The following is a 24,671-nucleotide window of genomic DNA, read 5'->3' as shown; positions in this document are numbered from 1 at the left end:
TATACAATATCATAGTACATTTTCTCACATAGTATATCTAAGTCCTAACTATCTTTATTCTCTGTTTTTTAGAATCTCTTTAATAAGTAGGATCTATCTTCGCTTAGTACTAAGTTATTGTATTCTATAGGGGGGGTGGGAGATGAACAGATAGAATAGGGGTGGGTAACAGAGGGATAAGAGATAGGGAAGCAGATTAAATTCTCTTTTCTTTCATTTCCAGCAATATTGTTCCAGTTTGAGACTACTTGATACGTAAGAGTAAAGGTAAGTAATTTTGTTATCAATGATTTCTTTTAGCTCAGTTTTTTTTTTTTTTTCCTTTTTCTTGAACAGCATTATTCCACCTGTCTTTGTTTTGTATGGTTTCCATTTCTGTATTCATTCCATGACTTCCATAATTTTTCAAATCGTTTCATTGTTCCTTGCTTTAAAGCTATAAATTCTTCCATTGTTTTAACTTCTTCTAGTGCTCTAATCCAATCTATTTTACTCGGTGGCTCTTCTATTTTCCATTTTCTTGGGATTTGATTTCTAGCTGCTTGTATGATCTGTATTATTTATTTATCTTTTATTACCTCTTCAGTGTGTTTATTAACGTTGAGGATTACTGTTTCTATACAATTCTTATAAGTTCCAGGTCTTAGAGTTTCTATTATTTCGAATACTTCTGTCCAGTATGTAGAAAGTTTAGCACACTTGTACCAGATGTGGCTATATGTTCCTAGATCAAGGTTGCATCTCCAACACTTCTCTGAAACATTGTTGTAAATTTTGTTTAAGAATACTGGTGTTCTATACCATCTACTGAGTAGTTTGTAGTTGGCTTCTTGTGTTTTTGTCATTCTTGACCCTTTATGTGCTGTCAGCATTATATTTTCCCATGTTTTCCTCTCAATTTTGATGTTTAATTCCCGTTCCCATTTCTCTTTGGTTTTCTGGTTACTAGTTTTATCTTCATCTGATAGTTTCTTATAAAATTTAGCTATGGGGTGGTTAATTATGGGTTGATTCAGCAATACCTCCCATTCTGACAGTGGTCTTGTGATGTTCTTGGGACCTAACGAGCTTAAATAATTATAGATTTGACGATAGTTCCACTGGTCCCTGGAGTGATGTCCCCATCTAGGGGAATTATTCTTCCTCTTTTAATAAAGTGTTTGAGTTTAGTGGGTTTACCCTTTGTGCAAGCCCATCTATCAATTTGGCCTCTATCACAACTTGGTGGGAAGTCCGGGTTTTTTATTAGCTCTGTTTCTGGAGACGGATAAGGAGAGATATTATATTTCTTCTGTAAACCATGCCATATTTCCAACGTTGCTCCTATAGTGGGATGTGTTTTGATTGATGTTGGTATATTGTCGTAATGTATATTCATGATGTTGCTTATATTAATTTGCATCTCAGTTTGTTCTATTTCTTTCCACAGCTTAAAAGTTCCGTCTTGTTTCCAAGTCCAGATTCTCTGTAGGTGAGTGGCTGAATAGTAATTTTCAACATTTGGTATAGAGAGTCCTCCTTTAGGTTTTGATGTCATAAGAATAGAAAGTTTAAGTCTAGGTCTTTTCATAGCCCATATGAATTGTGAGAAAAGAGAGTTAATTTTTAGAAAGAATTGTTTGGGGAGTTTTATTGGAATCATTTGTAGTAAGTATAGAATTTTCGGCATAATCATCATTTTCAATATATTAATTTTCCCAAACCAGGACAAGGATTGTGTTTTCCATTTGGCGAGTAGAGTCTGCATTTCGGATAGTAGCGGTAGATGATTCATTTCGTAAAGTTTGTTGGGATGTGATGGGATGTTAATTCCCAGGTACTTAATTGATTTTGTAGCCCATTTAAATGGAAATTTTCTCTTTAACATTTCTGTGTGGTTCATTGGTATATTAATATTTAGAATGTCCGATTTGGAATAATTTATTTTAAAGTTAGAGACTTCACTGAATTTCTTGAATTCTAGGATGATGTTTGGTAAAGATAATTCTGGTTGTGAAATTATTAATAATAGATCATCCGCAAACGCTGCTGCTTTGTGTTCATGGATTCCCATTTTCATTCCGGTTATATCTTTATTTTGTCGGGTGGCTGTTATAAATGTTTCCATAGTTAGTATGAAGAGAATTGGGGATAGGGGGCATCCCTGTCGGGTTCCGTTAGTGATATCAAATTGCTGAGATAGGATTCCGTTGACTTTTTAATTTTGAAATTTGACATGGTTTGAGACATGTTCTTAGTTTCACGAGTACCCTCATACATGTGACTGGTGCTCTGATCAACTTCAGTCTCTTTTTACTGCTGCACTGTAAATTAGAATGATATTACCCCTCCCTTCCCTCTCCAGCAGCCTCAGCAGCTCATCAGCAGCAACAATGGAAATGTAACAAGATAATAGCTCCCCCATGTCAGCATTGCTAAAAATTGTAGTAGATAAAATAATGCAATAGTAAAAACCTGAGCACGGTTAAGCCAATTCTTCAGTTACATTGAGTAGTAGAAACAATAGTTTATCTGAAAGTATGTGATATGCTGGCTCTTTCTGAAAGCACAGGATCAGACACAATGACCTGAGATGACTACTTACACAACAATATTACAACTAAAAATACAATTATTGGTTCAAGAATTAGATTTTAAATGGTTGAATTACTTGCTATATACACAGTGTAATTTATTAATAAAAACTATACTTTTAAGACTGAACTTGTTTTAGCTATATTATAATAAAAGCCACTAAAGGCTTTCAATATATTAATGTTTTTCATTCTGCTTTTATGCTTTCATCTGGCAAAGTGGGGGCATTTTTGCCTGTGCTTGGCCAGCTATACAGGCTGCAGGAATGAGCTAAAGCAATATGGATCTGTAAGGGATGGGCAATTATGCAGTTCAGGGGAGCCTTGGTAAGATCCCTAGTTGCCCATGGACACACAAAAGGGTGGTGTTAACGAATATTGAGAATGTAGTGAATATAGTGGAGATAGGAATGTCTATTCCAGGAGGTACCTTAACATGGAAATGGTGCAGAGAAACATTGATGTGCCCAGTCGTGCAGCGAAACTTAAGCCTCAGGTCAGCATGTGATTCTATTTCCTGCTCCTTCCTGTCCTTGTCACGTCGGTGGCCCCCCCGATGCCCATCTCTTCTCTGAAATGCAGTGCAGCCGAGGCCAATGAAGCTTTCAGGTTTGATGAGGAATGCTTCCAAAGCTATGTTACGAGTGATCTGCCAAACAATTTATGAAAAGTACCAATCAAATAAATGCTTACCTGCATATGAACTGAGACATTCAGTAAACAGAGATGACAACGAGATTAGTACAGTATAGACAATATGAGTATTATGCACGGAAATGTTTATGCCTATCAGATATATTCAGTATCTGAGCTTAGTAGAATGCTATTGCAAGTGCCATAAATTGGGAAACTATCCAGTAAAGATGAATTCAAGAAAAACAATAACTTGTTAATAATGCCATACCACAGATAGGTCCTGGGAGTTACTACTAAGAGTCATGCCAGCAATCTTCTCCACAGTCTGGACAATGCTGCTGCATGCCTTGTCTTCAACCTGGGCCAACCACAAGATGTGGTCATCTACCTGCATCATATTGCTGGCCATCTCCAACATCACATCCGCCAGCTGAAAAAATACAGGTAAACCTGTTAATTAAATGTTCAAGCTCACTCTCAAGCCTACACTTAGGCCCACACTCAAGTTCACACCTCAAGCTCACACTCAAGCTCACACTTCAGGCTCACACTCAAGCTCACACCTCAAGCTCCGACTCAAGCTCTCACACTCAAGCTCTTCAGCCCCTGTGTTGATAATTAGAAAAAACAGTAGGAGGGTCTGACGATAAAATCACCATCCTAATTTTATTTATTTATTTATTTATTTATTATTTACTTTATATATATATTTTTTTTTTGTTTTTTTCTTTCTTCTCTTTTATTTATCACGATATATACATACACTATAGGAAACACAGGGGCACATAAGATGAACATAATATAAAGGACTCCCAGTAAATAGGGGAATATTCACCAGGAAAAAGAAGGCAGTTACACCTCGCATTGTACACTTATTACCACAAAAACTTTTTTTTTTTTTTCCTCTTACTAATAATGCACTTAGTTACATATTGATAGATAAATGATATTTATTTGAATTAGGATATACACTTTTTGGAATTTTTTTTTTTTTTTCTCTATCACTTGATAGCCACAATTGGTAGATAGGGTGGTTGAAATGGGCTGTTACTATCTCTTGATGAGTATGTGGGGCTTATATGGGGGGTGAGAAGCCTATATATAATTTGAAGCTTAAAAGAGGGAAGCTCCTCATTAAGGAATAACATTGAAACAGTGATGTAATGTGGCCTAATGTTAGAACATATAGATGGGGAAGAGATGGGGCTACAGGTGACGAAAGGGAGAATAAGCAAAATATATAAATGGAGATATGTTGGAGGGGGATTCGAGGGAGATTACACATGAATATATATGCTCAGCTTTTTAATGGACATCAAAAGAGTTTTGTTGTTGTTTCTGTGTTGTTTGTATTTCTGTTTCTTCTTTGTTGTATTTTTCTTTTTTATGTTATTCCTGTTGTGTACATTTTTACTTGGAGAAAAAAAAATTTCTTAATAAAATATAAGTAAAAAAAAAAAAAAGAAATCAAAGTTGCTGGGTGTCATTCCTTCATGGCCAATGTAGACAATGAAAATCCAGATGTTGTTTGTGTCAGGCCAACAAAATGAATCCAATTACCTGTCTAACATGGTCCACCAACCCAACAAACTTCTCCATCATCTGAGCCACATAAATAACATCCATCATGTCAGAAAAGTTGGCTGCTTCGGCTGTGTACATCCGCAACTGGTGAGCCAAGGTCAGCACATTGGAAGCATTGACTGGCATCTGAAGAAAGAGCAACAGATACTTAATGGCTATGCAGTTCCATAGATTGGATATACTGCATTCTACATTCGCCTGCCACATCTACAAATACTGGACATTTTAGAGACTTCTATTTCCACTACGAAAACCACATAAAGACAAATGATTTCAGGAAGTTAAAACTTACTTTATCACCTAAGCTGATATACTGTATATTAAAAAAAAAAAGAGAACTGTTTACTCACCAGCACAAATGTGTGAAGCACTCTGGTTATGCCGTTTGTATACAGACAATTGGAGTAATCTCCCTCCTCCCAGCGCCCTGAGCGGTCACATCTACGGGAAGCTTTTATCTCTTGGCCTGTTCCATTCAGTAAGGTGGAGGTGAAGGGAGACTGAAAGCAGGCCTGGTAGGAAGTGATACCAGCCAGTGTGCGGGGCCACCTGCAGGGACATGGTGCATTCGATTGGATCACTTCCTTGTGTTAGAATTCTTTGTATATCAATCTGAGTTAAACTACTCAACAGAACTCACAGACAATAATAAATGCACTACCAAATAAGTACACACAAACATCTACAACAAAATTGGACAAAGAACAAACGAGGGTGCTATAATAAGGTGTATAATATGGTGCCTTTAAGGCAATTAATTAAAGATCTCTTTTAGTGAAGAATAGTTGTTACTTGATATTAAGAATTATTTTCTTTAAGGTACAGTACAGCTATGTTTGTCATGAGCCCTACTGATTTAATTTGCTTGGAACTCTTCAGTTATACACCTAATGGACTATGGGGCAAATTCACTAAGCGCCGAAGCGCCGAACGCTAGCGTTACTTCGCTAGCGTTTGTCATTTTCGTTACTGCGCAAATTCACTAACGAACGCTGGCGTAGTTTCGCTAGGGTTACTTCGCACCCTTACGCCTGGCGAAGTTTCGCTAGCGACGTAACTACGCAAATTCACTAACGCGCGCAGTGTACTGAACGCTACCTATTACGCTAGACTTCCTTTGCCACCTCAGACCAGGCGAAGGAATTGTTTAAAAAAAAAGTCAAAATTTTTTCTAAGTCCCAAAAAACGCTGGCGTGTTTTCTACATTATGGGTGATAGGCTGAAAAAGATCGAAATTTTTTTTGGGGCTCCCCTCCTTCCCCCCTACATTTCCTGACTCATGGCAACTTACCTAGACAGTGGGCACATGTGTAGGGCAAAATAAAAATTTTATTTGATGTTTTGAAGCTTTTCTAGCCATTTGTAGTGCTGATACGTGTTCCTCCATTGAAATTTGAATTTTGCGCCGTATGCAAATTAGCCTTCACTAGCGTAACTTCGCTTTACTTAGCGAATCAACGCTTGCGCAACTTCGCAACCTTACGCTACCCCTGAGCGCAACTTCGGATTTTAGTGAATTTGCGAAGCGCTGGCGAAACTACGCCTGGCAAAGTGTGGCGAAGTGCGGCGAAGTTACGCCTGGCGCAACTACGAATCTTAGTGAATTTGCCCCTATAACTCTACATCTGTGTCTTGTATTCCTAAAATGCTTAAAGGGGTGGTTAAGCTTTAAATTAGTCTTCATTATCTATATTTTATAGTTTTTTTAATTATCTGTCATTTCTTCTGACTGTTTTCAGCTTTCCAATGGGGGTCACTGACCCCATCTAAAAACAAATGCTCTGGCTACACATGTATCATTATTGCTACTTTTTTATTTCTCATCTTTCTGTTCAGGCCCTCTCCTATTCATATTCCAGTCTCTTATTCATGCCTGCTAGCGTCATTTAGACCCTAGCAACCAGATTGCTGAAACTGCAAACTGGAGAGCTGCTGAATAAAAAGTTCAATAACTCGAAAACCCCAAATAATAAAAAATGAAAACCAATTGGAAATTTTCTCAGAATATCATTCTCTACATCATACTAAAAGTTATCTCAAAGGTGATCAATCCCTTTAACAGGAATGCCCAACCTGCAGCTGTTACTGAACTAGAACTACCTCCCCAACCTTGTATGGTAGGAGTTGTAGGACAATGGAGATCCCTGGTTTAGAAACGTTTCCACTTAGATAGGATTCTTCTTTTTTTTATCCTTCTCTGTCCTCCCATACCAACTTATGGGAGGAAAGAGAAGGCTAAAATCAGAAGAACCAAAAAAGTTTCTAAACCAGGGATCTCCATTGTCCTACAACTCCTTAGAAATTCTTCTTCTTTTTTTTAGCCATCACTTTCCTTCCATCCTACCTTAATTTATCTAATTCCCTTTATATTTTCCTTTCCAATTTCCTGACAACCATTTCCCTTCCTTTTTTTTACCCAACTATTTTTTTCTCTAGAAGCATGAAGGATACATCAAATATTCTTTATCAGAACCATCTGTCAATGTGTTACTTATGTCAGCATTGTACCTCTCTCATTCCTGAGCCAATAGAAATCTGAATTGCTGTACATTTAAAAGAGGTGTCAAAAACTCATGTATAAAATACAAAACACATGGGTTTTAGAAGCGTTCTTTATCTGTGACTGTAGCTGGTAATCCGGCCATGTCCCACTAAATGGCTACATGGAGATCCTTTAGCATCTCTCTGTAATTCTGGAGTTAGAAGGAAAAAGTGGCTGTTGGGACACAATGACGTAATATAATAAAAAGCTGGAGATATACAGTCTCTTGCCAACTGGATATATCTCTAATGTTTGTGGCTCAACAAATGAGCCAATCACTCAAATAGGAAAGCCGTGTCCTTAAAGTCCCATGGTTGGTTTTAAGGTAGTGGCACAGTAGAAGGGCGTTAGTGGCTGACATATCTATCAATAGTTCAGAGAAAAAACTCAGGCCGAGCCAACTTAAAGCCTTCAATGACTCTACATAAGCTTTCTGGCAGCCTCTCCTCTATCAAGATTTAGCAAAAATAAGGAATATTTGTATTCTTCACCTGGGCCCCTTGGCCAAAAAATATCCTTGTTAAAATATATAATATTTATAAATGTTTGGATTCAAATTTTTCCCACGCTTCAAATTTTAGTGGACAAAAACTCGCAAATTCAAATGACAGTATGTTTTCAAAAACTCAAATGTTATTGTATTTATTAAGCAGAAAAAAACCCAAATGTAAAAACTCTGACATCTAAAACTGGTGAGTTCATGTAAAAGTTCATGGGAGCCATCCCAGGCAAAATTCAAGCTATTTTTTCTTTTTAAAAGTTTTTAATATTCTTTTTTTTTGAGCTTGTAAACTCACAAATTAGAGGTATGGGATACATTATCCAGAAACCCATTATCCAGAAAGATCCAAATTAAGAAAAGGCCATCTCCCATAGACTCCATTTTATCCAAATAATCTAAGTTTTTAAAAATGATTCCCTTTTTCGCTGTAATAATAAAACAGTACCTTGTACTTGATCCCAACTATGTAATTAATCCTTATTTGGAAGCAAAACCAGCCTATTGGGTTTATTTAATGGTTACATGGCTTTCTAGTAGATTTAAGGTATGAAGAGCCATATTACTGAAAGATCTGTTATCCGAAAACCCCCAGGTTTCATACCTGTATTTGAGAGTTTTTTCCCCACAATTGTATTCAATGTTTTTTAGATTCCGATTTTTTTTTTATAAACTTTTATAAGATTCACAGAATGTTGAATAAGTAGAAAAAACCTATAAAAGCTCACAAATTCAGTTTTTGGTAAATACTCCCATGTATAATAAATTTTGAGTATTTCTGCACCTTACTAAGTAATAGAGTTCACAGCCGACTGAATGCCAATTCTGTTATTCTGTAAAGGGCACCTGTTGGCTGAAAATATTATCCCCAACCAAAGGTGGGGGCTAATAGAGCCTGCACTCTGGTTAGGAATAACATTAGTTTTTTTTTAATTGCCCCTCCAGCAATAGGAGATCCCGATGTGAGCGGCGATGTTGTGCAGAGCACATGCGCATAATGCGATTCAACCTCACGTTCATGCGCATAGTGAGCAAGTTCACTTATTATGCACATGCATGTGCTCCAACTGGGAGCTCCCTCCAGGTGCAGGTACCCTGGCGGGGGGATTTAAAAAAGAAAAAAATCCTTTTACCCCCAACTGGAGTGCGGGCTCTATTAGCCTGCACCTTTGGTTGGGGAAAATGTTTTAGGCCAACAGGTGCCCTTTAACTGTGTTCTCCATATAGAATGGATTCTTTTGGTCTCCCCTCAGACCACTTGCTGCAGTGATCCCCAACCAGTAGCTCGTGAGAAACATGTTGCTCTCCAACACCCTTGGATGTTGCTCCCAGTGGCCTCAAAGCAGGTGATTATTTTTGAATTCCAGACTTGGAGGCAAGTTTTGGTTGTATAAAAACCAGGTGCACTGCCAAACAGAGTCTCAATGTAGGTTGACAATCCACATAGGGGCTACCAAATGGCCAATCACAGCCCTTATTTGGCAGCCCAAGAACATTTTTCACTCTTGTGTTGCTCCCCAACTTCTTTTACTTCTGAATGTTGCTCATGGGTTCAAAAGGTTTGGGATCCTTGACACCTTTTTTATGCTACCTCCCTTCTCTTGATTCAAGGAAGCATAAAAAGCCCCACCCTTGTGCTGCCTGTGCTCTCGTTCCAGGATGCATAAGGAAGATTAAGCCAGGGCACATTATATCTGCTGGTTAAAGAGAATACCTCACTTTCTTAGCCTGGATATTATCAGAAAAAATCTTTCATTTCCCCTAGATACCTATTCCAACATCCTTCTCTGCTTCAGAAGGCACGAGAGAAGGAGGGGATGGGCTAATTGAAGCCACATTGGTTCTACCAATACTTTATATTCCACAAAGGAACAGACGCTGTTTGCAATGCACAGCACACTTTCCTTTATTCTGCAGCCAAGAGAGATTCCAACACCTTGATTTTTACGCCCTGCGCATTTTGCCAGCACAGACTACGTGAAAGAGGCCTTCTCTGCCGTGCCGTCTAATAGCTAACAGATGATCCCAAATCTGAAGTATTTAACACCTGATATTCCAGAGCAGACTGCACGGCCAACCACCAGCGAATCAAAGCTCTAATAAATCCACAGGTGCCATATGTTAAAGTTTCTGTTTATTTTGCTTCCCCTTTTCCTGTAAAGCCCTTGAAACTGAACCATTGGCCTCAGAAATTCCTAATAATGGACTGTAACTGAATGGCTGCATTCTTGATAGTGTGCCTGATGGCTTAGCACAAAACATTTCTAAGCACTGACATTTACATTTTGGGAAACTTTTCAGATGTGCTTTGCAAACATATCCTCTCCCCTTCCTGACTGCACTGGGTCCATGAACACTTTCCAGAGCAATGCCTGGAAATCAGACCTCGTTGCACCATGTTCTTCATACAGTTCTTACTGTTTTTGTGCCAAGTGCATTGAGTCTATTTGCATTGGAGCTGAGGGGAGAGAAGTCTCAGGACTGAAATGCTTTTCAGTGCTGTCCAACTTCTTCCATGTGATGGGCCAGTTCTCCAACAAACCACGTGTTGAGGGAATTTACAGTAAATACTGCAATTATTATGTCATTCAAAGAAGTCAGTGATGTCCTAGGGCATGATGTAGAGTTGCAAATGATCTCCAGAGTGCTAAGGCCAAAGGACACTACTTTATTCTCATTCTCCTGGACTTATCTTCTGCTTTTGTTATTGTTGACCATTCTGTTCTAATACAAATTCTTCATTCACTTGATTGAGCTGCATCCTGGTTTTCTTTCTAGATACTCTACCCCTTCATTAACCACTGGCTTTCAGATGCAGATTGCAAACTATTAGCTTTTTCCTACTGGATTAACCAACTCAAGCTCAATTTAGCCAAAACTGAGCTCATGGTTTTCCTGCCTAAGCCTAGTCCTTCTCTTTCTTACACCATTACATTGGTGCAGCACTTCTTTTGTGCGACGGGGGCGGGAGTTAGGAGGTCTGGAGGGGGCCTCTGAGACTGCCACCTTCAACTTCCTGCTCAACTTCAATTAAAACCAATAGCATGGCTGCTAGCAAAGGATAGCCTATAAAATCCTTCTCCTAACATTCAAAGTCCCTCAATCCTCTGCCCCTCACTACCCTCACTACTTTCCTCACTTGTCTCACTGTATGCTCCTCCGCTCCTCTCAGAGCCACCTTCTTTTCACACAATCCACATCTACTGCCACCTCTCATCTCAGATTTTTCTGTCTTGCTGCTCCTTACCTCTGGACTTCCATCCCTGAATTCCTCTGTAAGAGTTGTATCAGATGGGTAGATTAGTCACCCAGCGACAAATCTTCTCTACTGCGTGTGACTAATCTCATTGAAATGCCTTCCTGTCGGCAAGAATACAGATTGCCAGCGGGATGGCATACAAATCGCTTCAGATTTTCAAAGTCGTCAGAAGTTTCCTCGTGAGGCAACTTGGGGCAGATTTGGGGAGATTAGTCGCCAGCAGTACTAAATCTACCATTTGGAGAACTAGAACATTAGTCTAATCCTGGTACAATGCCTTTATTTTGTGCATACATTGTCTATTTAACATTAACTCCGATTCGGTAAACCCAATAGGATTGTTTTGCCTCTAATACAGATTCATTATATGTTAGTTTGGATCAAGTACAAGATACTGTTCAGAGAATAAGGAATTATAGATTATGTGAATTATCTAAAAATTTGAACCTGAAATGGACTCTAAAGGAGATGGTCTTCAATTTAGAAATGCTGGGACAGATTGAAATAAAGTTATATATTATTTTCATCTATTTCCTTCCCATTAAAGAATCAGCTAATACACAATTTGGGAGCTTCCCCGCACAATCTAAAAGCTCGAGGAAATATAGTCATCCCCACAGATCTTCCTTGGCTGTAGAACAGTTAAGAATAAGGTCACTTGAATAGGCTGACTTGAACAGAAACAAACATAACCTTTAGCAATGAGCGAAATGTTTTCGCCAAGTTTTGCCACGAAAATGATGCTCATAGAAAGTTATAGGTGAAAAAAATTTGTTGCACGTCAAAATTATTTTGCGCAATTTGTCGCCCATGGACTTTTTTCACATTTTTAGGGAATTGAAATGGGTCAAATTCGCCCATCACTATTCATGATGCTAATTAGTTACATTAGAATTATTAAAGATGGTGCAAAGTCACACTGAAGTGAAGAAATGCCACATTCTGAAGTTGGTTTATTTTTTACCTATCATACAGCACCAATCCAAAACAGGCCTATGACAAATACAATTTACAGTTTATAACTACTTCGTTCTGATAAAATTAAATGTGTGCCTTTTAGATCTGTGTATATATGGTTAAGGGTACAGGACTACCTGAAGTCTCCTCTGTTGTTGGACACCCTCTCAGCTGGGCAGTATGATGCAGAGGTCTCCAGAACCACCAGCTCCACCTTCTTGCTGATATTCCCCTGCTCAGTTGATACCATGCATTCCCATTCTCCATTGGCTGACAGCAATATGTTGGAGAGTAGCAGCTCGCTAAAATTAAAAGGGACGTTGATCAGTAGTTGGAAAGTTGATATAGCAGTCTGTGGGTGGTAATTATTCAAATACTAATGCCAATAAGCAAAACATTGAAACGTAGGAGTGGAGAAGAGGTGGATGGTAGGGAACAATGTCCTTCTTAGATACAGTTGGACATTGGAGAAGACATGCTTGGTAGGGAAGAATGTTCTGCATAGAGAGTGTAAGAATGATGAAGAGATGCTAAGCAGTGGAAATGTCCTGCTTAGAGACAGTGTAGGAGTGCCAAAAGATGCACCAAGAAAATTAAATGTACATCAGCCCTAAAAAACCTGCTCCACCATAAGATTTATCTACAGTATGCAACCACCCAATGATTCAGTGTGACACATGTTTATGTTCTGAGGTTGTTTTGTTTTCATCACAACAATGAAACATGCACAGACTAGGTGGGTCGGTGATTCTGTGCAGCCATCGCTTGCTAGGGCTTGGGGGGAGCATATTGGCAGTGGAACTTTACATCCAACATGAGAACCTCAACGCACAGGATGTGCCTTCACGCTGAGAGGAAATGGCTGTATTGCCAGCTAGGAATAAACAGTTTATCAGCGCTGGAGTCAGCAGGATGCAGGACTGTAATACAAGAACCATTTGCTAAATTTAAACTAAGACAATAAATGTAAACAAGACATTTCTGGTCTCCCTGTGCTCGTATAACCCACTCATAAATTGCGTTTCCTGATTCCAGAGCTGAGAAAAGTTTACATGATGCGTACCCCTGCGTTTCATATGGCCCTGTACATAATACAGTGTCCAGGGAGTGGCCACCACTTCATCATCTTACAGACAAGGATTCCGCATGGACGTAAAACAGCCTGATAATGTTAGGCCAAGCTGTCAAGCTTCGTATGTTATAATTGTATTTGAGAGACAACAGAAATATATGGAAATGGAGTGTATTTAAAGGAACCTAATAACATATTTAGTCCCTAGTCTGAAACAGCACACATTACCCGGAGGACTGCTACCTTTGCATGGCTAGCACTGCCTTTGGGGGGCCTCAAGCAATCCACTTGTGCTTCACCAGATTTGCAAGTAAGCCTCAAAACCATGAGCCTTGCCTCAAAGTTTACATCAAAAATGTATACCATTTGCCAGAAGTTCACATGTAAGCCCTTACAGCAGGCTCATAGGCATCAGAAAACCACAGCTGGGGCACTGGTTCCAGTATTAAACCTCCTTAAAAAAAAAAAAAACTTTTGTCTATGTATTAAATGTATTTAATATTTCAACCTTTTGGTACCTGGTCATAAAAGTACAGTCATGAATAATGGTCTCCTCAAATATGATGCCCATCTCCTTGTCCTCTTCCACCTGTTTCCCATTGTGGTACCAGATGATTTGGCTTCTGTTGCCCAAATAACTCGCAGTGCACTGGATGGGCAAACGATCCCCTTGGAACACGACTTGCCGTAAGGACGGGATAAGCTGGTGGGTGTGAAGCTCAGGCGTCCCTTCTGTGAGCAGAGAGAAAACAAGAACATATTAGAGCTCCATTATTGAGCAATATCAACCTGCCATTGAGACATTCAGAAAATGTACAGTGTTCACATCACTGTTCCTTGATTATAAATCTTGAATGAAACAGATCATCCTTCTTTTCCCCATTGTCAGATTAAGTTGGATAAATTACCGCAAGTCAGCTGGTTTTCTCTTAGATTCCTTAGTGGTCGATTTTTAAGGGCACTTGGATAAGCACACACAGTCCTGTCTGAAATTTGAGCAGTGCCATTCTTGGCCCATGATGCAATCCATTGCAGGTGGCAGTCACAGGTGAGATGTTCAGTGGAGAAGTCCCTGGGAGATCAAGTGTACAAGTCAATCAGTATCCTAAGATATGGCCTTCGAAACCACATGGTTTGTTCACTCTCACTGCCTTCCTATTATGCTTTATTTCTCAATATCACAGTGAACACCGCACTGTAGTTAAAGCAACATGCCCCCTTCGAAGAGTTCAGAACTAGAATACATTGCTACCTTACTATATTGCAGTACCGTTCAAGATGTTGTGTGATGTGGGCCAATGATCCCTGCTTTAAAGAGATGCTGACACCAGAAATTAAACCTTTTATGCATCTAGAATAGCATTGCCTTTGTATGCTATTTATAATTTTGCCATGAAAGTATTTGCCCCACACTTTTACATTGCCTGTTTGATCCCACGTGTACTTCTGTGAGGGGGCTGCCATATTTGTGAAGCAATAGTCTGCAAAAACTGATAGGCGACAGTCTGGATGGCAAAACAGTCAGGTTTAGGGATTTCAAGTAACAATTACTTACAAACAGGACCGCCATCAGAAATCGCAGGGCCCCATACGACAAAATTTCCTGGGCCTCCTGGGCTGCACCCACCGCAAGCCCCACCTACAGGTCCACCCACCCCACAGGTCCGCCCCCCACCACACAGTAAAAAAACAAAAAAAATATTGGTGGCTAGAGTTCCCACATGTTAATAAAAAATTAAAAGATATTGGTGGTCAGGGCCCCCCATAAAAAAACATTTGTGGCCAGGGCCCCCCCATCAAAAAATATTGGTGGCTAGGACCCCACAGGAGAAAAAAAAATTGGTGGCCAGGCCCCCCCCACATTATGAGAAAATTGGTGGCCAGGGCCCCTTAAACGTCCATGCCTTCCCAAAGTCAGCAGCTTTCAGAAAGATGGGGGGCCCGACTAATCAAGTAAGTGTGGCGTGGCCGGCCCCCTTTACCATTGGGGCCCCCTACAACTCTCCCCCCTGTCCCCCCTGATGGCTGCCCTGCTTACAAAGGGAGACCTATCAGTAAAAAGCGGTCTACATGACCTCTAGGTAACTTTTAACGTACATTAATATTTTGAAGATTTGTTTTTAGTGTCAGTATCACTTTAACATGTTTTGTGGTCAGAGTACTACAAAACAATGATGTTGCACAAAGTGGTCAGTTGAGATTTTGGGCATGCATGGTAGACCATAAAAATCTACTGGAGGGTCATGCAGGCCTCCAGCTGGATCTTACTGGAGAAAACACCCTAAGTACTATGTGTGACTATCATGAGAGACTGTTTGATGATGATGATGATGATGATGATAGACACTTGTTAGACTTACACAACTTTCAAAGAAGGCACTTCATCAAACACCCCAGAATTCAAAGTTGAGAAGATATTTTCTGAAAGTGACCTATGAAACACAAAAAATGTTTATGAATATAACCAGTGCAATTATGCTTTAGTACAGGATAGCAATGCGATTTATGACCAAACCAGAAAGCTCTGTGCATCTATACTTACAACTGATGTAGAGGTGACATAATGGCATTTTAGAGTAAGCATTTCTCTTTTCCGCAATTACATAACTACATAGTTAAATTATAAGCGTTTTACTGGGAAATGTGTATTTAATAAACATGGGTTTGAATGGGATTTAGATTTAAACAACAGTTAGAAGGGCACACAGTGAAGGACTGGAAACAGTGACCTGGTCTTTTATTCAGTCCTGACATTAGGAATGTGCTTGAACCTTGTAATGAGCTTGAACTCTAAAGGCTTAACATAGGAAATTAGTGGTCAATGTTCCATCTACATTTTAAAGGTCATGTGCATGTATCATGTTAAAACTGTGGAGTTGAGCTTGAATACAGTCAGTTGCACAAACAAAATTATTCATTTGCATCATCATGTGTTGTATGTAGTTGTTCTGAACAGTTGTGTTTACTGACACAGAGGAACCCTGAGGCTACCATCACCTCCTAACCAGGTGGTGGCTCTTTGGTTCCCACATTGGCCTACATCAATTACTGAAGCACAGTGTAAGACGTGCCGGGAGATTTCCCCGGCTTCTTACCTGCCGGCGCGTCTCTCCTAAAATGATGGCCCGCATGCGCGCGCTTCCAGATTCAATTTCTAGTGACGCTGGCATCCACGGCAAGCGTCTTGATGCCTGTGTCAAGTCACAGGCGTCATGATGTCATCAGTATGCGTCAAATTTGAATTTTTGCCGCCAAAGACTGCTTAAAAGGCCAGTCCACCATTATGTTAATGCCCGAGCTTGTTCCAGTTTTTCTGATCCTGCCGAAGCGTTCTTTGTTATTGAATTCCTGTTTTGTTTTACTTTTTTGCCTGACTCTGACTACGATTTCTGCCGCCTGCCTGGAACCTTTTTGCCCGACTTCAACTACGTCTTCACTTCATCCCTGCCGGTAACTCGCTTACGGTTTTTGCTACGCACTTCCTTGTTGGATTCCGCAGCATAAAGCCCCGGGCCCCAAAAGGGCGTCGGTGAACACCGAAACCCGCAGTGTTCTCCTGTGCGTCTGCAAGGTTCCTGACAATGAGGTTGTTACACACAGTTGTGACTAAAGGGTGCGCGTATTACGTTCATGCTGATCGCCGGAAATTATACCAACTTGCAGAACAAAGGACTACTGGCATTTAATGGTCAAAAACCATTTTAGAACTGAATTGACTTTTCAAATGCACAGCACATAGGTTTCCATCGTCCTCTCCCTTTCCAGTTAGGGGTCTACTATAAACGAATTTCTACTTGAGAAAAAACATGGTTCCAAAAAGCTCAGTTGAAAGACTTATTGCTGGGCTCTTTTATGAGACAACCTGCTTTTCCTACACAGAGCAATGGTTTTATAGATGTTCACGAGGAGCCTCCTTGAATGAAAAAAATGACAAAAAAAGAAAAGAAATTTGTAGAAAAAAGGTCCTTCAAGACAGATGAACTACAGAGAAATTAGAAAACAAATAAATCAAGGTGTTTGACATGAGTCGAGATGGGCCAAGTCTAACTTGGCAGCATTCTGCCTGATGATACCACAAAATGGCAATGGATCAGCCTGCTCTGCTTGTGTTAGTAGAAATTCTTATGTATACTGGAATAATAAGCTATAATTCAGGCTTAGACTTTATAACTCTTCTCTGGCTGGGAATGAAGAGCTGTCACATAGTGGTGTGCGGGGGAGACTTGACTCTTCCACAAATAGTACAGCAACTTCAAGATGCAAAATAAAAAAAGAACTTAATTTCATTGTCCCAAAATAGAACCCAGTCCAGCAACTGCTTAGTCAGATAATTTTATGGCCAAAGAAGTGTTAGAGGAGTGCTGGCATTTTAATAGCAGGTAGTCTTTAGGGAGTGGGTATACGTTCTGTGCCATGTGGTTGGTGAAATAAGAGGGTTTATTCTAAGCGCTGGATGAAGAGTCTGCCAAAATAAATACCTTTTTTCACATTTTGGATTCAGAAAAGTTTCTAGACTTTGTGCTTAATAAAGACAACCTAGAGACGGCAATGGCTAATTGCATAGGATGCCATTACAATGCAAAGGTCAAAGCGAGATATTCAACTTTGTTGCAGCTAAATTAGTATATCTGGAATTGGTCCCAAGATATAACATGTTCCTTGGTCTGATATTCTACCTCAAATGCACACCATCTAGCTGATACTAGTTTTATAAACTGAACCCATTGGCTTTAAGAGTGCTCCATCATTATGGCTGACTGCTGGAGAGCAATAAGAAGACAATGCTGGCGCAGGAAATTATTAAAGAATGCCAACAGCAATATTCATCAGAATTCTTTCTCCATTCCACAGGTGTTTTTCTTCATGGGAAATAAGCAAGCCTTTCTCCATTTTGACCCCCTACAAATATACATCTTCTGAACGCGAGTAACCTTTCAACTTAGGCAAGCAATAAAGGCTGTGTAAATTTTGATGCCCAATCTCTGAAAGAGTAAAAAGTCAAAAGCTCAAGCTTACCACTGTAAGAAAAAATTGTCTTATCTTTATTAGACCAACGCACTCTCCCTCCATTGGCCCCTGGAAGAATCATCTAAATGAGCATGATCAGATCTAGGGCCACCAAGCACTGATGCTTACAGGGTCAGTGGAGGAAGATCTCAGGTGTTTTGGTCTACTGTATAAAATGTGGTGGATAAAACGGACAATGAACACATGCCCTTAGTGTAACCAGTTAAGGCTCCTCATTCGGTGCATAAACTATGAATACAGAGGAATCAGAAAGAAATTAGATTGTACTTACAGGCGATTTAGGCTGCTCAGGCCCTGAAAAGCAGTGGCTGTTACACAACCAATTCTGTTGTTGGATAAGTCTCTAAAGGGGAGAAAAATAAAAATGTATTAGATCTTATAGCGATAAGCCCCACTGGCAGTGGCTCAGACAGATATAATATCCACAAGGTACTAAATGCTATATTAGCTCTAAAGTATTTGCAACTTTCTCGGCAGATTTGTTTTTATAATTTCACTTTCTTGCCTGGTATTTGCCTGTTTAGTAACAGCACAGATAAACTATTGCCTAGTCCAATAATGCAGCAAAGGAACTCTGTCCAGTTCCTTCTGGTGTCACATAAAGCGACGGAGGGGCAACAGACTCTTCCAACTCCAAAAGAGGGAGAAGTTTCGGATTCACACCTTACAGACATTGCAACGAAGGAACTCAATACAGAGTATGATCTGTATGCCTTTATTTAGAGAAATTACTTTGTACTGGGAGGGGTGGCTTTGGGATTATTAATATGACACACTCCAAAAGTTAATAACCTTTTTTTGACCATTAACGTATAACGATAATGTATATCGTTATACAATTGTGAGATACATGCTGTTTAGACTGAACCATTTATTGGTCAAATATTATCAAATATTATGTTGAACTTTAATATGAACCTAAGTATATTCCATTGAAAGGGGGTGTGTCTATTACTTATGTCTTTAAATAGTATATGATGTCACTAGTTGAACTAATGATGCAACACTCGAAGTGGGAGCTTTGAAACATTGCATATTTGTTTGGTAAAATCTTTTTTGTTTCATGCATATAAGTAGCCTGGACTTTTTTGTTATTTTAAATAATTTGTCCACAGAGTGGATTAAGTCATGGATTGGGACTGGGCTCTACTATAGTTTGTATGGAGATATATATATATATAAATATATACTCAAAATAGCATAAAGAAAAATAACCAGTTAAAGGAGACCCGAAAAAATGATTCTAAATCTTATTTTATCAATGTAGTCGAGCGAAATGAACTTTAATTACACTATATAAATTATTTGAATCTCGTTTCCTTCAGTCTGGGAATTCATAATTATAACAAGCAGGCAGGAGCCATTTTGTGGACACTGTTATTAAGACAAGCCTTGTATCATCGCAGAATCTTGTTTGTGCACCAGAATGGGGGAACTGATGTCCATCCCCATGCCCTGGCTACACAAAACTGGGGGAGTGTGGGGAGAGCAGTGACATCTAGGAAGTGCTGAATGGAAAGTGAAAGTAATTGCCTGCCCTGCCTCTATGTCTAAGGCATAGAGGAGGGGCAGGCGAAAGTTGATTGAGAGTTAAGATTTTTAATTGCATTTACAACAGCTATGAATGCTGTAATAAAAAAAAGAATTTGGATTTCATGTTTAATTTGAAAAGGACTTTTATTATACAGCTTTTTATGTCTGGGTGACAGGTCCCCTTTAAAAAATAAAAGTTGTAGTAGGCTATTAAAAGGTACGGAGAAAGTAACTCAGGAATAGTGATGAACAAATGATTCATGCTAGTTTCACTTACAGCCGCTTTAACTCCGAGAGCCCCAGGAAAGCGCCAGGTTCCAGCCTACTGATCAGGTTATTCTTCAGGTCCCTGATATGAAAGCAGAGGAGAAATAAGAAATAAAACAAATTCTTTGAACTGTTCTCAGACAGCCCTCATCAATAACAGGAACAATGTAGGCACTCGCTCAGAATTATCCATCTGGTTCCCATTGCTCACGAATGTTGCCAGGCATATATATAAGCTGCAGATTGGCTGGCAAATGCTCAGTCATTTGGCCCTTTTTAGATCTTTTAAAAACTTACAGTAGTTGGGATTTCATACAACAGTAAAAGTATTTTCCCCATTCTATAGAAGTTCTAAATAAGAGCTTTGCATAAAAAGGCACCATGCAAACTCTCATGATTGTTTTCATTATTCTAGGCCCTTCCCTATTCATATTCCAGTCTCTTATTCAAACCAATGCATGGTTGCTAGGGTGATTTGGATCTTAGCAACCAGAATGCTAAAATTGCAAACTGGATTGCTGCTGAATTAAAAAAGTTAATAAATAAATTTGCTCAGAATATCACTCTCTACATCAGGGGTCCCCAATCTTTTTTCAGATTTAAAAAGAGTTTGGGAGCAACACAAGCATGATAAATTCCCTTGGGGTGCCAAATAAGGGCTGTGATTGGTTATTTGGTAGCCGCTATGTGGACTGGCAGCCTACAGGAGGCTCTACTTGGCACTATACTTAGTTTCAATGCAAATAAATGCTTTCAAGCCTGGAATTCAAAAATAAGCTCCTGTTTTGAGTCCACTGGGAGCAACATCCAAGAGGTGGGAGAGCAACATGTTGCTCACGAGCTACTGGTTGGGGATCACTACTTTACATCATACTAAAAGTTGAAGAAACCCTTTAAATGAGCACTAAGGGGCATGATTTTCCATCCCTTATTCCCAGTGTCTTTGTATATGACCCCTTATGTGTCATCTCCCGAAAGCAAGATGGGACTGCAGGTTTTTTCTACAATATCTTCCAAGGCAAAAATACAAATGTGCAGCCTACGTGCCATTTTGACCCATTTTAATTTTTAAATTAAATGCTTTAATAATAACAATATTTGCACAAATTTGGTACAATTTCAAAGTTCACTGTGGTACTCTGGTGGAAGATAGACCAGGGCAAGCCATCAAACCCCCATTCTCCTTTTAGACTGTTAGCTCTATTGAACGGGGCCCTCCCTTACCTCTTCTACACTTTATTATGTTTAAGTAATTTGTAGCAATAGGTTGTTGCTCTGTGCTCAGCATTTGACCAGAGAATCCAGGACCCTTTAGCACTGTTCTCCCTGCAAAGCTGAATGCCTTTCTTGACCCTATACATCCTTCCTTGTGATCTTTGATCCTGTGAGCTATATAGAAAACTAATGGGGTTTAATATGATGATGTGCACTGTTAACAAGATATAGCAGTAGTCCCCAACCAGTAGCCTGTGAGCCACATGTTGCTCACCAACCCCTTTGATGTTGCCCCCAGTGGCCTCAAAGCAGGTGCTTATTTTTGAATTCCAAGCTTGGAGGCAATTTTAGGTTGCATAAATACCAGGTGTACTGCCAAACAGAGCCTCCCGTAGGCTGCAAGTCCACATAGGGTCTACAAAATAGCCAATCACAGCCCTTATTTGGCACCCCAGAGACTTTTTCATGCTTGTGTTGCTCCCAAACTCTTTTTACATCCGAATGTTGCTCACGGGTAAAAAAGTTTGGGGATCCTTAAAGTAGGACCACTCCTTCCCTCTACTTGTCAAGGAGTTGAACCTATTTCTCTGCATTTAATAAAAAAAAGATGTTCCTTTCTTTCTTGCTGCAGTTGAAAGTTGAGATATATGTAGAGCCAATAAAAAGAGGGAATTAATCATTAGGGATGTAGCGAACCGCCGAGTATGTGTTCGCGAACGCCGTTCGCGAACACCGGCAAAAAATGCGAACAGTTCGCGAACTGTTCGCGAACTTCGAACATCCGAAAATCGTTCGTTTCGAACGATCGAAGGATTTTAATCGTTCGATCGAACGATTTTCGTTCGAATCGAACGAAAATCGTTCGATTTTAGCGACCGAATGGTCGAATGGTCGAACGATTTTGACGCGAACGCCTATTGGCGAACGTAGCGCGACGTTCGCGAACTTGCGGCGGACGCGAACAGTCGAAGTTCGCGCGAACTAGTTCGCCGGCGAACAGTTCGCTACATCCCTATTAATCATGTGCATGGCCAGGAGAGAATATTTCAGTGCTGACTTCTTGCCTCTTGCGAGAGATAAAGCAAAAAGAGATCAGAGTCTGGGGGTCAGAACAACAGCCGCTTAAAGGTGAAGGAAAGCTCCAAGACAGTTTATTGCCAACATATTAGCCACAATAGTGCAAGCTAAAACACTATATTTATTCTGCAGAATGCTTTACCATACCCGAGTAAACAGCTCTAGACGCTGCCTCTGTTTGCTTCGGATAGAAGCTGCCATATAAGTTTGGTGGGACCTCACTTCCTGCTCACTTACAGCTCTAAACTCAGATTATAGCAGGGATGGGGGGAGAGGGGGTAGGAGCAAACTGAGCATGCTCAAGCCCTAGCCCTGGAGGTTATGCTGAAAACAGGAAGTCTGATACAGAAGCCCAAGTGTACACAATAAAAGGAAAGAAATGCTGTGTTTCTTTTGACAGAGGACTCAGTGTTACTTTGAGGGTTTACTGGTGTATTTATATAGACCTTTCTGATAAAGCTTACTTCATTTTAGCCTTTCCTTCTCCTTTAACCTCTATTCTGCCAGAGATGTCTATAGAAAATGTGAATTGTGTGACATGCATGAGGCTCCTATCTCTCACTGGTAAAATGCATGATTCTGAAAACTGAAATAGACACATTGCTGTTGATTCCCACAGTCATGATGTGTAATTACCGCTTGGCACCCTGGGTAAAGTGACCATCCATATTATGCCAGTGATTGTCTTCACTTCCTCTGGGAGACCTGAGCATTGAATAGAAATCCAAATTCTCAGGCACCATAAAGTTCCATAGGGTCAGCGTAAAAAAGACAAGCACAAAGTGAAATATCAAAGCAGCAGATGCCATGATTGTCGGCAATTAATAAAGGGCTTCATTGATGTGATCTACCCAGCGAGTTGCCAGCCCCCACAATAGCCGTATTGTACATTGTTAGAAAAGGGACAAAACCCACTTTCCTTGGTCAGCGAGGGCAAAGAGGAAAAAAGAGCAACTTCTGTCTGGCATCATGTCTTTTTACTTAACCCGATGATTTATATTTTGATGGGATGCATATGCTTAGGGATCAAATTGAGAAAGAATGTAGTGTTTTGGACAAAAGAAAAAATTATAATTTATTGAAGGCTTATAGGAAATCCATCACTGTTGTACAGTTCTTATCCGCAGGCCAACAGAAAAACATAATTCCGTGGAGAAGGACGAGGCTTCCAAGGAGCCCATTATTCACGGGACCCGTAACATATCTGTTACTGATGCTCATGTGTAGGAATGTACTACTTGCTTTCAGTTTTTCCCTTTGTGGGGAATCTCATACATCAGTACAAGGTCTGCCTTCTATACCATAATACAATTAGAATGAGATATTAAGGTAGGTTCTTCCTGGTGGCACCACTAATATAATGTACCAGGAGCAGGAACCCTACCAGGGTAAGGCTTTCACTGGTTTGTACAATACTATTGTCCATGTGATATGCCTGCAGGTATTACATATATGAAATGTTCTGCAGAACAAGGTCAACCAGGTTCAGGTTCTATTTTTAGAAGTCCACCAAATGACTCCAAATTTCGAGGAGGTCCCTCATAGGCTAAAACAGTAATTCGGCAGGTTTTAGATGGCGAATGGTCGAAGTTTTAAAGAGACACTACATGATACATTTCGATATTGGAATAGTCACATTTTTTTCAAATTCTAATCGAATTTTTGCCTATTCAATAGTCAAAGTACACAAAAATAGCTCGAAATACTAATTTTATACTTCGAATTCTCACTTCGACCCTTGATAAATCTGCCCTTGAAAAATATGTCTTATTCGTTCTTGTGTCCATTGACCCCATCTGAACTTAGGCTGGGTGTGGTTGTGACCCATTTTGTTGTATCTCTTGGAGGAAACCTATGCACTAATGCAAAGCACATACAACATTCAGTGCTCCAGTTTTTTTCTGCACTGTGGATGTTCTATCTATCATCTATCTGCATTATCTATCTATCTATCTTTCATCTATCTATCTATCTATCTATCTATCTTTCATCTATCTATCTATCTATCTATCTATCTATCTATCTATCTATCTATCTATCTATCTCTCTATCTATCTATCTATCTATCATCTATCATCTATCTATCTATCATCTATCTATCTATCTATCTATCTATCTATCTATCTATTTCTCAGTAGGATGGGGGAAGAATTTTTTGTTTGTTCTTGTCACTTTCCTGTAACAAAACTGGAATGTACTAAATAGAACACAATGGAAAGTAATGCAGCCAAATTAAATTGTTCCCCCATCCTGTCAATAAAGAACTCATGGGCTTTCACAACTGCTATCTGAACTCTAACTGCCAATTCTGTCAATCATATCTTGTCTATGGCAGTGGATAGACTACATTGGGATATATATATTAGAAAAGTGACCGAAGATCAAATGTTCAGGCATTGCAGCCCTGGGATTCAGTGTAATCTTGAACC

General features: G+C 39.7%; 1 protein-coding gene across 1 annotated transcript in view; it reads right to left on the bottom strand.

Moving 5' to 3' along the window:
• Positions 1-24,671, bottom strand: part of LOC108712783 (adhesion G protein-coupled receptor A2) — a 112,678-nt gene that overhangs the window by 10,182 nt on the left and 77,825 nt on the right. The window contains exons 3-12 of the mRNA XM_018255206.2: positions 19,961-20,032; positions 18,422-18,493; positions 15,483-15,554; positions 14,031-14,194; positions 13,641-13,854; positions 12,188-12,352; positions 5,144-5,342; positions 4,770-4,919; positions 3,478-3,639; positions 3,004-3,222 (exon numbers count right to left, since the gene is read on the bottom strand). Of these exons, the coding sequence (XP_018110695.1) occupies positions 3,004-3,222; positions 3,478-3,639; positions 4,770-4,919; positions 5,144-5,342; positions 12,188-12,352; positions 13,641-13,854; positions 14,031-14,194; positions 15,483-15,554; positions 18,422-18,493; positions 19,961-20,032 (1,489 nt within the window). The remainder of the gene's footprint in view (positions 1-3,003; positions 3,223-3,477; positions 3,640-4,769; positions 4,920-5,143; positions 5,343-12,187; positions 12,353-13,640; positions 13,855-14,030; positions 14,195-15,482; positions 15,555-18,421; positions 18,494-19,960; positions 20,033-24,671) is intronic.

The sequence above is a fragment of the Xenopus laevis genome, chromosome 3S, assembly GCF_017654675.1.
Source record: "Xenopus laevis strain J_2021 chromosome 3S, Xenopus_laevis_v10.1, whole genome shotgun sequence".
Lineage (NCBI taxonomy): Eukaryota > Metazoa > Chordata > Amphibia > Anura > Pipidae > Xenopus > Xenopus laevis.
This window is presented reverse-complemented; position numbering and strand designations above follow the sequence as displayed.